This window comes from Salarias fasciatus, chromosome 5 (genome assembly GCF_902148845.1).
Source record: "Salarias fasciatus chromosome 5, fSalaFa1.1, whole genome shotgun sequence".
Taxonomy (NCBI): Eukaryota; Metazoa; Chordata; class Actinopteri; order Blenniiformes; family Blenniidae; genus Salarias; species Salarias fasciatus.
The window spans coordinates 11106235-11119340 of record NC_043749.1 but is presented as its reverse complement, the minus strand read 5'-3'; the positions used below and the strand labels follow the sequence as shown (position 1 = coordinate 11119340).

Here is a 13106-nt window from a genome sequence, read left to right as displayed (position 1 = left end):
TCCCCCAGGTGTGTGTGTTTGTGCAGTGAACCGGCACACATCAAGCATCTCTCCGCATGTATGTGTGGCTGTATGACCAGTGTTTGCACTTGTCGAGTTGTTACAGGACAACAAACCTGAAAACTGGGACAGTGGCAGAGCGGAGGGAGAAGGGGAGAGCGATTCAGACACCCGCTCAACATGCGAGTCAACCACAACTGGTTTGCTTTGGTCACGGTCGAGTTGGCTGACCGCTGTCGGCGAGGAGTTTGTGGGGCGGGGGGCTCTGCCCACTGGGAGAGGGGGGGATGAGGAAAGAAATCTAGGATGTGTCTCCTCATGCATTTATCAGGAAAAAAAAAAAAAAAAAAAATCTCACGAGGTCTTCCTCCTTAAGTCTGTCTCCTGCAGGTTCCAGTCTCGCTACTATAATACACACATCAGAGAAAGCGAGTAAAGAAGCACACGAGCGCTCGCACCTACAGCCACGACGGTAAACCTCAGTTCTGATGCGCGCGTCGTGTCCTGGTGTGATCCGCCGTTATCGTACTGTACCACAGCTGTGGTAAACTTGGCACATAATTGTGCGGTTAGAGAGAGAAGGGAAGCAGACGAGGGGAGGACTTCTCGTGTTGGCGGGGTTAATTGCCAATTAAGGGAACGGCAAACCCCTCCCACGGAGAGATTTCCCTTCAGTCTCAGAGCTCCAGGCATGCAAATGAATAGCTCGGCAGCACAACGCTCGGCTCGACGCAGCCTCCACATGGCACGCTGGAAACCCTGCAGTCACTAATCCTTGTTTGGAGACACGATTGTGCACACTACAGTTAACTTGACACCGGAGGACGGGATCAGGGATAGGAGGAGGAAGCTCCGCCACTATATGTAGCTACAGTCTATACATTGCGTCCTTTATGTGATTATTTTTTTTTTCTTCTTCTGCTTACTCCCATGTCAACCACTTTTACTGCATTTAAGGGCACTTGTGTACTTCAGAGCCTACTTGAGCTGAGTGAGTGTGTGCTCGGTTGTGTTCACCTCTTTCGCAGCTTGCTTCCCGGCCTGCTGTTGCTGCTGCTGCTGCTGCTGCTGCTGCTGCTGAGTCAGAAGCTGGAGATGTAACTGCTCCTGCTGCTTCTTGTAGTACTCCTGTAACTAGAGACAGACGGGGAACGGAGGGGAGGAGGAGGAGGAGGAGGAGGAGGAGGAGGGGAGGAGGGGAGGTAAGAAATATGAGGCCACCGAGTCACAACACACTTTGTATCAGCCTCAACAATGCCAGTTTTCCCAACACTGCGCTCGCTATAGTCAAGATACCTTAAGCTGAATAGGAATGTCAAGGAAAGCCGTTTCTTTTGATTCCGTTCGGCGAACGCCTCGGCCCATTGTTGTGGCGGCGTTGTGCTTTATTGACAAACTGCGCATAATGTGCAAAACGCGGAGATGACAACGACTGCTGAAGTGTATCAGGTGGCCGCGACGGTACTGTACGATGAGACGATTGTGCGTGTTTATGGTGTGTGTGTGTGTGTGTCGCCGAGTTTAAACTGAGTTAAGTATGGCTTGAGTGTGGCTCAGAGACACAAGGGCAACGGAGCAGAAACACCCCTCTATGCAAGCTCACCCTAGTATTGTAAAGAGGAAGAAGCTAAAAAGACTTAAAAAAATAAATTTGAGGATCTAAAGATAAATGCTGGGAGCAGGCGCATGCTTTTTCCACACACTGTGTGCAAGACCGAACAGGATGATTCCAACCTTACAGACAAAAATGCATAAGGATATATAGCTGTGGGCTTCTCCTGTATTTGCTGTACACCTGCTCAGTCTATATGTATGAGTGTGCACGTACCTACACTTTACAGTGAAAGCTCTTGACTCAGTAAATCTTAAATGAGCAGTTTTTAAACCATGTCGAGATAAGAGGAGGCGCCCGAGGCGACGTGAGCTTTTTATTGGTGGCCCGTCCTTTGGCAACGCAACAGACTGGAGGACCCGAGTTTGAAAGTGACACTTCAGAGAAGTTTCTTCATTTTTATTGGAATTACCTGTTATGTAACTGCACAACTAGTTCCAGAAATGAACAAAAAGCACGATAAACTGGCATTTATGGAAACTCACTCAAACGCAGTCCCTGTCCAGAGTTTCCCTCTGACTGGCCAGAACGTGTTTGTTTGAGTTAGTAATTATTAATTTGCCAGAGGAACTCCATTAAGATTACAATCTGGCTGTGAGGGGAGCAAGGCAGACGGGAAAACCTACACTGACCACAGCGTGTGTTAGTTTATGTGTCTGCGTGCGCGTATGTGCGTGCATGTGTGTGTGTGTGTGTGTAAGGGAGGTTATTCTCCTGAGAACAGCCTGTACGTGTGTCCATCTGCAGTTTGTCTTTGTTTCATGGTGCATCAAATGTTCAAAGAGGCTTTTCAGCGGAGAATGACTTCACAGCACAGCAGTTGCTTCAGTCTCTCATCCGTCTGACCCGACGCTGAACACACCACACACCAATGCCCATCCTCACCACGCACGCACACACACACACACCACACACACCACACAATGTACTGTAATGGTCCTTTTGTGCAGAGCTGTTTTACATTTTCCAGTGTTAATCTAATACTTGACATAGTTTCATTTTTGCATAATTTTTTTTCAAGCTTTCCTCCTATGACGTTCCTCCTCGTCCTTAATTCATTTTAAATGCAGAACTCATTCCTTCTTGCTACTATTTCTTTCTTTTCCATCTGTCTTTCCTCTATTTTATCGCTCCTTAGGCGGAGTTAATCTCTCTTTTCCGCGTCACTAGCCCTGATCACCTCCTAATCACACAGACAAATGCATATGCAAGCACACAGACACACACACACACACACACACACACACACACACACACACACACACACACGCGCGCGCGCGCACACACACACTTGGCTGGAGAGTGGTGAGTTGAGGGAATAATTAAGTGATAATTAAGGTCTTTTTAATGATTTGATTCAGTGGCTCTGTGCATTAAGAGTATGTGTAAGTGAGGCACTCACCTCTCTACCCTATTACCATGACCTTGACTTTAGTGAACACACCAAGAAAGAAAGGCAGCTGTAGCATAAGTAAAGTAAAGGTTAGACGAAACTTAAAGGTTAGAACACAAATATGCGCGTGCACGTGCACGCACACACACAGTCTGTCTGTGCAAACACACTGCTTTGTGGCAGCGGGTTGTAAAACTTACTCACACACTCTTACACAATGCACCATTGCCATGTGGATATGAAATTTAATGCTCCAGTGAGTGATATGTTGGTTGGTTGTTCTATGTGTGTGTCTGTGTCTGTATGTGTGTGTGTGTCTGTGCGCAAAAGTGCCTGATTTGCAGATATACACTAAGTGCGTAGTCCATACTGTGGTTAATTAAGTGGGAGAGCAATGTTAAACTCGGTGGTTTTATTAGCGGTGCAGTGAGTGAGTGTGCATTATCAACCCCCTTTCCCCCCCGTTCTCTTTTTTTTCTCGTCGTAGAGAAAAAAAAAAGAGCTGGTGAAGAGGTTCTTAGCCATCTGCATGTCTGTTTCCAGAAAGCCGGCACATTTCACATTTCCATTATGATACGTGTTGTCAGATCTTCACACTGCAATTTATACTTGCCTAAAGCTACTACTCCTTATTAAATCTACTGTATGCCCTGGCCTTGCCTGAGTGTGTATGTTCGTGTTTTCGAGACATTCCCCACAATGCAATTACTTCTCCATCCCCTCACTGGTAACAGTCGTCTCCACAGCCTTTACAAGGCGGCGTGCGCTTTTAAGCCTGTGTTAGTCGGAGGTCATGGGTTGGTGTGGTTGAGTGTTTAACAAATCTGTTAGGGGGTGAAGAGTGTTTACCGGTTTGTGTTGACATGGCAACTCCTTTATCACCTGCTGGGCACAACACACACACACACACACACACACTCCTGAATCACTATGATTCATTGCCTGTTGCTAAAAAAGCGCAATCGTCTGTGTGTAGGTGTGCATCTGAGTCCCTGCAGGTAGGAGCACGTAGAGCAACAATGCTGAAGACGAGGCAGGCGAAATGACAATATGTCTATGAGCCGAGATGCGAACGTGCGTTTAGCATCAAAGCTCTGTGAGAATTGAATCAGATACAATCACGCCCAGTGTGTGTCAGCGCCTACTAAAACAGACGCATCTAAACTTGCCAGTCTGGGACAGGGTCCAAACAAAGTACAAGTGCACGTGTGTGTGTGTGTGTTACCTGCTGTAGCATGAGAGCTTGCTGTTGCTGCAGCAGGGCCTGGAGCTGAGGGGGAGACAGGATCTGTTGCATCTGCTGAGGAGTGATCATCTGAGGACTCATCATGGCCATGGACACAGGCACCTGCAGACAGGGACACGGGTCGTTTAAAACGCCGCACACATTTGGGTTTCAGCACAAAAAAAAAAAAAAAAAAAAAAAGTAGGACAACTCAGTCAGTGGGTTAAGAGTTGTGTGAAAAAAGCCCAGCCAGCAAAGCAAGCTTCAAGCGTGACTGTGCCTGCAACTGAATGCTTAACTCAAAACAAACAATCTGAATAGAGATCGTGCACTTTGCTGGTATAGACAGGTAAGAAATGAGAGAGGTGTGTTTTGTCTTATTCTGTACTGTCAGTCAACACACAGAAAAAAGAGCTGGCAACGTCACACGGAGATGAACAGGCAGCCACAGTAAAACTGTTGACACTTTTCTACACAAAGCATTTGATTTTTTTTTTGTAGCGACAATCGCAGATAAAAGAGTGGATATGAAATCTCCCGACAAAATATAAAATCTTATCTGGCTTTATAAACATGTGATTACGACTGCCTCCGATTCTGCTTCCACAGAGTCAAGCCCGGCTAAGAAAAGGGAACAACAAACTGTGTATCTGATGAGATGAGTATCTCATCAGATGGAGCTGCAGGCAGCTGCAGACAGGGAAAGTGTGAGGACCGGGAGAGCAACATGGCGAATTTCACAGCACTGTACGCGCACGTGCATTGTGCCCAGAGATCTGCAAAAGATCCTAATCTGAATACAAACACTGTAAAACTGAAGACAAACATAAATCGGAGCAGAGCATGCGTGCGCACGTACATACGCAGACACGAGATGTTCACAATACTGCTGACAAAGTGCTTTTGTGCTCATTAACAGTTGCAGCAACAACAGCTCACAGATAGACTTAATACGGGGAATAAAGGGACTTGAGAAGTTCAGACAGTGAGGAGAGTTTTCCTTCATTTCCTACGTCTTCCTTCCCTACCTCCTCATCGATAAACCATACAGGGTTCTCAATACAAATAGCCATCTTGTCTTAACATGTCCGTTACGTCTGCTTCAGAGAGACACCACTGCGGGATACCTCTGGATCTGCCCGTCACTTTATACTCAGCCCTCCAAACGCTGTGTGTTAGTGTGCATCTGTGTGTGTCTGCCTGTGAGCGAGGCTGTTTGCGAGGCTCATTTAAGAGCAGTCTATCTCCTCGGCACCTGAGGGGATGGCGAGAGGTGCTGAGCTGTCACCGCTAAATTAAATCAGTAAAGAGCTGATTTGGTAAACAAGATCGGTCATAAACACGAACACCCTCTTTCCCACACATCCTTTCTCTGCAAACCCTAACCCTTCTGCCGTTCATCCGGTCTGTGGCTTCATCGAGCAGAGGCTTCCCGAACTGAACACTCCTTCTACCACATGTAACAGCAAAGAGATAGACAAAAAAAAAAAAAAAAAGACAGAAGGCGAATAAGTTGGGATATGAGATAAAGGTGCAACAGTTTGTTTAAGCTGGAAGACAGGGGAGGAAAAAAAAGACAAAATCAGAGCCAAGGAAGTAAAGGGAAGGGTGGTGTTGTGGCAGTTGGTAAAAGAACAGGCAAAAGGGATCAGGGGGAGGTGGAGTAGTGAGTAAGATGGGGGCGGTGATGGGTGCAGCTTGGCGTCATGCCAGCTTGCCCCCGCCGCTGGGCCTTGTCAGTCTAAGCTGCCAAATGAAAAGCTGTAATTAATTGCTCTTGTGCATCCCATTCTTCCTCCCTGACAAATCATACATTCTATTTTATACACACCGCCATCGACATTTTCAAGTCACAGGCGTAATAATTACTGGAGTTATAGCACCTTTCTGTGTGTTGGCTGACGCTCTGATGCCAGAACCAAATGTGTGTGTCTGTGTGCAAGTGTAAATATACTGTAATGTGTGTGTGTGTGTGTGTGTGTGTGCTTGCGCGCGTGTGTGTCTGCAAGAGTGAACATGTGTGTGCGTCAGGCTGAATGCTGAGTAGCTAAGGTTTGACGCCATTAATTGCCCCTATAATCTAATATCACAAAGCGTGGTGATTATGGGGCATGCGTTGCCACCGCCATACGACACCGCCAGCCTGAGAGCGCCGCCACAAAACAAAAGCCTCGCCATTAGCGATTTGACGGGCCAGGACAAAAGCGTCTCACAATGCAGAATTATATTTTCATTCGGCTTTGTCTCTCCTGGTGAATGATTTCTCCCCTTTCATTGGACTGTGAATAGGGAGAGTCTGAAAAGCCGGGCGATTTGAAGTCAGCCATTTATTAAATGCATTTAATTTTTTTCCGCCGCCGTCGTTTTTTTTTTTTTTTTTTTTCTCACCCCCCCTTCCTCATGTTGCATGTTAATTTAAAAGAGAGAGATGCGTGGTAGATTAGCGAGAGAGGTGAAGCTAGGGGAAGCAAGTGGATGGGCGAATAGAGAAAGGGGGGAGAAGGAAGGGTACCTTCCGCGCTGAGGAAGAAAGAGAAGGAGATTGCAAATAACGGTTGGGAAACAGAGAGATGTGCGTGAACAGTCACACAGAGAAAGAAAGGAACCAGAAAGCAGAATTTTTTTTGTAGCCTTGAGCTCGAGCAGCGGTTGTCTGCCTGGACACGCGAAGGCAGAGCGTGTGTGTTCGATAAATGCGAAATAAAAGAAACTCCTATGATGTTGCCAATATCATTAACATGCAAGAATCACTCATTAGAGGACACACATACGAGCACACGCGCGCAGGCGCACAGAGCCGAGGGGTCAGCCGGCTGACAGAGGTCAACCCCTGCCACGGAGAGGGGGAGCTGGGGGAGGGAGGGACGGAGGAGAGGCAGGAGACAGCCCTGTCGTTTACAGAGAGTTGAGGAGTAATTAGAGGGGTTGTTTGAAGAGGGAGTTTAACTGATTAACAAAGAAAGAGGGGGAGCCGAGGAGCGCCCGAAAGATGGGAAGGAGAAGGAGGAGAAAGGCATGAAGTCCCAGAGGAGTGAAGAGAGAGGAATGGGGGAATGTAACTTGCATTTCAATGAAGCTCCATCCCTCTCTCCTCTCCTCCCTTGATGACTTTTCATTCTAACAAGGAGGAAAGCCTTTCACCGCCTCCCATCGCCGATGAAACCTCAGGAAGAGACGAGGGATGGCGATCTGATATTAAAGCCGGGAAACGGGGCCAGCTCAGCTCATCGCCGTGTTTACACAGACACAGGCTGGTTAAATGACTGCATCATCTCCGGCTTAACTGTCTCATGTGATTTAACGCATGCTCCCGCACCAGAATGATTGCGTTTAAACTAAACAGCGGCACTCTTGAATTTTTTTTTTTTTTGTTTGTTTTGTTTTTTTTTCTCACACATAAACAGAATTTTTGAGGGCATGACAGCAGTTTGGGAACACACACTTTATAAGAGAGCAACAGCGAGTGGCCAGAGTGGCCATAAACACTCCCCTGAGCTGCACAAGCAGATGCATTTACTTCGTTGGTTATTCACCTGAAAAGCGGGCGGCCGGTGCACGTGCGCATGAATTTGTGTGTATGATGGCAGCAAGTGGTGAGAAGAAAAGAGGCTATAATCAGAATCTAAACAGGCTCTCAGTCTAAATGATGCAGGCCCTGCCTCTGGGTCTATGGGGACACACAGGAGAGAGGGATAATTGAAAAAATGACAAGGGGAGAGCAGGAGGAAGAGAGGGGCTGACACAGACCTCCTCCTCCTCCTCCTCCGCCTCCTCCTCACCCCCTCGCTCGGCAGGAGCAAACCCCAGCGCTGTTTATCCTTGTCACTGAGCATTACCACCTCACCATGGAAGCGACGGCTGCCTCTCTGCCTCTCTCCCTGTCACACACACACACGCACACACACACACACACACACACACACACACACACACACACACACACACACACACACACACACACACACACTCCGTCTTCCCAATATGCTCTCTTATAATTTTCCGTCAATGCACATAAAAAAAAAAGTATTTTAAAAGTTTTCTTGAGCCTCTGCTGATTGAGAATAAGTTCCCCGTTTGACACTGCGTGTTTAAAACCGAGTGTGTCGGTGCTCCGTGGCCTGTTGACGGGTGAAGGAGTTAATAGCGTGAGGTGAACTAACTACCCCCCCCCCCCCCCCACCCCAACCCCCACGCTTGCTGGTGGAGGATTTGTTTATTCACCAGCTATCATCACTATCACCCCTTCCATCTTTCAGCCCCTCAGGTAAACAGCCTGTCTGTGCTCATCACACCAAGAAATGAGAGGAGAAAATGGGGAGCGAGGAGGGGGGGGCAGTGGAGTACAGGGGACAAGGGAGAAAAGAGAGAAGCAGAAGAAAAACCATTTGAGTGAAAACGAGGAATAGAAGGAGTGCCCACTGTGCTGAGAGTGTTGTTTGGAACTCAGGGCCAGGCCTCCACTGGAAATAAAAGGGCCCCATTGTGTGTGGTGAGTACCCCTCCTCCAGCTAATCTGCTGCAGGGCCAGGGGCCACATTACTCCGGGGGAAACTGATGAGCGAAGCCAGGTGGGGTTGGGAATGATACGGGCATCTTGCGGCTTCAAACTTCAAACATTTTTTTTGCTGAGTAATGTTTCGGTCTACGTCTGCGAACAGAGCATCTGTGTGAGCCGCCGCTACAGAAAAAACACCCGCGTGTCAGAGGAGGCCTGAGTTTTATTCACGTCTTTGGTTATTTTTTTTTTTTCCATCCAAAAATACTTCAATACATCAACGATCCAGTTAAAAGGAAGTTAAAAATCTTGCGAGCCCTTGAACACCTGTGAAGTACAAACCGAAAAAGCAGAGTCATTTAGACGATCATTGTTGGTTTTCTCGGCTAATGGAAAGCTAGAAAGCAAGAAAACGATTCACTGCTTCAATTACTGTCGGTAAGTCATTGCAAAAGACACTGAAATCCTGGCTAATGTTCACAAGAAAAGCTCGCTTACTTAAAGTGTGATTCGAGCCCAGGACAGTGAAAGACAGCAGTCGCCTGTGAAAGTGAGAGAGTCGGGGTCTTGGAGCGGGAACTTGCTGTCTGGGCACGCATGCTTTGACTCACACATACAAACAGTATGTGTGTGTGTGTGTGTGTGTGTGTGTGTGTGGGGAAGTGTATAAAACACAGCTCTCTCTGACAGGACACAGACAAATGAAAAAAGAAAGAAAAAAAAAGAAAAAACTTGAGAGAGGACAGTGAAAGACCAGCAAGTTCAAGTGGATAATCCCCCTCCCCCACCCTTCTCCTTCTCCTCCACTGCCTCCCTCCATCTAACGCCCCAGTGCTTCAGAATAAAAATGACAACACATTTCCAGAAACACACGCACAGACATACACACACTCAGGGCACTTCATTGGGAAGTGTGAGAGGCCTTTATCGACCATATTTCATTACTGATTTCACTCATGTTTCAAATCACAAAATAAGAGTTTCACACTTCAGTGGCCAGACCCAAACCTTTCCTCTCCATCCTCCTCGTCTGTCCGTCCACCCCTCCGCCCAGAGCCGAACCCAATCCGCCGGCTGCCCGGCCTCCTCCCCTGCACCCTTCACAAACTGTCAGGATCCCATACGGCCCTCCGAGACACACACGAACACACACCAACGTGTGCGCGTACGGCCACAATTCCCTCCACATCAAATAAGAGAAACTGCCAACTAAGCACTTTCATTGAGTGGACAAAAGGAGTGCTTTGGGAAAAACACTTTGAACGGAAATAAAAGAGGACGAAAGAAGGAACTGCTTCAGTTGCGCAGACTCTAGGGGGCTCAACACTCATCTCTCCACATACTTTTGTTGATTAGTTAAAAGACTTTGAACCCAGCCTCCATCTTCACATTTAGTGCTTTCTCGAAAATCTATAGAAGTTCAAATAAGGCAGCAGCGGGGAGGAACATACAGAAAAATACAGCGCGATATGCTAGCAAGAAAATTGATTTAAAAGCGGCTGCAGTGGAATAAACCTCTGAGAGAGCAGAAGCGGACTGCTGTGAGTCAGTTTCCTCCTCGCGTCTTTCGTTGCGCGGCTCCCTCTTTCCCCCCCGTCCCACCGCGCTGGTGTCAGCTCTCTCCAGAGAGCAGCCAGCCAAGCTAATTAACATATCTCTAATGAGTCTTTTCATTTTTTTCCTAATTAAACGAGCTCCTCAATAATACATGAAAACAGGACACCGCGCTATTCAATTACATACGTATGGGCCGCAGCCAAGCACGCGCGCATTAATCTGTATGTGTGCATGCCAAGTGCCAGCGAGTTAAGTGTGCCAGGCGTGCGTCTGCCAAGTGCTGCATATGTGTCTGCGTGTGCTGCCCACCCAGCGTACAGGGGGGGTGGGGGGGGGGGGGGGGGGGGGGGGGGGGGGGGTGGGGGGGGTGGGGGGGGGGGGGGGCGTGCCAAAGTGCGTCCATTGAGGAAAAACGTGCAGCGGGTCAAAGAGGCAATGCTACGTATCACGCTGGGTAATCCGCCAATTGCCACTCTGTCTGCCAACGGCGTGCCCGCCGATTCTCTCAGTAGCGCTTGTGCCAGAACCAATTAAGGCAACCGGGGCCAATTATGTCCGACACTCCTGACAAACACACATCTAAAGTGTAGAATTATCCAGATTGCAGAGATATGAAGGCGCAATAGAAAGGAGACAGGTCGTCTTCGTGTGCCTTCAGTCTGCCTTCATTCGTCACTTGAAAATAATATTATTTGTAACATAAAAATAATCAGTTATATTTAGGTTGACATGATTCTAAACATGAGTTGCGCAAACACAGTTCTCCAATTTTCAAACTGTCATTTAAAGCAATATCATTTCCAGCCAGCGTTATTAGGTATTATTTCTTGCCGTCTTTTGTTTCAAGTGCCAGTCATTATAAAACTACTGACTCCTAAATAATCACTTGTAAAAATATTTTGTACTTTTCAGCAACTGTAGCTGCAATTTTGATGCACACAATCAATTTTTTCTGCAATTGCCTGTCGAGAGACTTGAGCTATTGTCGACTTTCTCCTCAACGTGACGCATGACAGCGTGACACACGCACGTGCATGTGCACACACGCACGCACACGCAGACACACACATGCACACACACAGTGGATTGATACCATCTCGCACAGCCAGCCAAACACAGAGACCATCTCTGAACAACCAATCAAAGAGCAGATACAATCTCGGAGTTTCTTTTTCTCTCCGCTCAGATCCTCCCCTCTATTATAAATAAAGAAAAGAAAAGAAATATGATGGGGAAGGCGGAGGGGGTGTGGGAGGGTAAGAACGAGGGGGGCACGGGGTATAGTGGGTGGGTGGGAGTGGTGGGGTGGGGGCTTGTCAGCGCAGACCAAGGCTTTTCCAGAGAAGTCAAGACACGAAAAGAAGTCTTCCCGCTCACCCTGTCTGCCGCCGCCGTTCTCCCTCAGAGAGAAGGGAAAAATCTAATTATCGAGCTCCTAAAGATCTCATTATTGGCTGAGGCTCATTTGCATGTGAGAGAGGAGCCCAGCAGGAACCAACCTGAGAACGGCCATTTTGTGCCTGATGTGAGCCGCTGTGCCAGCGCGCAGGTCGCTTATTGGCACCTTTAGAAATGACCAGATTAAATATCGAGCTCTGCTCACTCATTCTTCGGTGTGACCGGTGGATGATTGCTTCTATTACAGCGACTACCTTGAGTTGCTGCGATTTGAAGGTGATCATGAACCTGGAAATTACAGTAATTAAGAGATGTTGACCCGCCGCCGGAGTATTGTGACGTCCTGTAAACAAACTGAAGCTCAGGTATACAAAGAACAACCAGCGTGTACTTGGCTTTGTGACTGTGTGGATGCAAGCACAAACACACGCAGAAGTGTGTGTGTGTGTGTGTGTGTGTGTGTGTGTGTGTGTGTGTGTGTGTGTGGTGGCAGGGTGTGTGGGGCCAAGTGAGCTGACAGCTCAGACAACAGAGATGTAGCACGGATGCCCCAGAGAGCGTAACGAGGCTTGCAGGGCCAGGCAGCAACAAACAAGACAAACAAGACAGACAGAGGAGCAGAGCTGTGTGTGTGTGTGTGTGTGTGTGTGTGTTCACTGCAGAGAAATAGAGCATTGAAGTATAGGAGATGTGCATTTGAAGCAGGTCAACTGAATGTGCGTTCGACCTACGCTTGACCCCGTTCATGTGAAAATGCTTGTCAACATTTGCAGACGACTCCACGGCGGATCCCGACACTTCACTGCATAACAGGAGATGTTCATGTTACATGTTACCTCTGAGTTTCACTCCGCCCACAAACGTGTTTTCCTTTTACTTCCTAACTTCACAGTCCTTCAAGCTGATCTTGCGTTGAGTCAGTAAGTGCAAAGTCATAATGGAACAATTGAAATCCCGACCCTCTCTGTAAATTGCTGTTCTCCAGAGCAAACTAAGGTCCAGCGTGAATCGACTGCAGATGTGGACACAAAACATTCTGCATCTTAAACGGTGAAGGACTACCAGCAATAAAACATACTGGCTTGTTAGCAATAACTTATAAATATCACAGCAATTCACAACTGATATAGTCTTCAAAGTAAGTTTAATGATAAAAAAGATTTTTTCCACATGTCATAAAAACTGTTTATTTGGTCTTCTTGCCTTTCAAAATGTCATTTCTGCTGCTGCCAGCTTTCATCCAAAATAAATAAAGTGATTTTGATTCCAATTCAGGTTTTGATTAAAGAGTAATCTGTAGGATCGCAGTTTTTAAATCTCATTTTAGTTTTGACATCTTGAGTAATAAGCAGTCATTAATTCGGTGGCATTTTTCTACATCCCAGAGGTCACTCGGCAATTAAACTGTGTGGCCGACAGTTCAAAA

The 13106-nt window shown here is 47.3% G+C and overlaps 1 protein-coding gene across 1 annotated transcript in view; it reads right to left on the bottom strand.

Annotated features, from left to right (window-relative positions):
• The window catches only part of foxp4 (forkhead box P4), an 83739-nt gene that overhangs the window by 21022 nt on the left and 49611 nt on the right, over nucleotides 1–13106 (bottom strand). Inside the window, 2 exon segments of the mRNA XM_030090765.1 lie at nucleotides 1018–1134; nucleotides 4231–4353. Coding sequence (XP_029946625.1) covers nucleotides 1018–1134; nucleotides 4231–4353 — 240 coding nt within the window.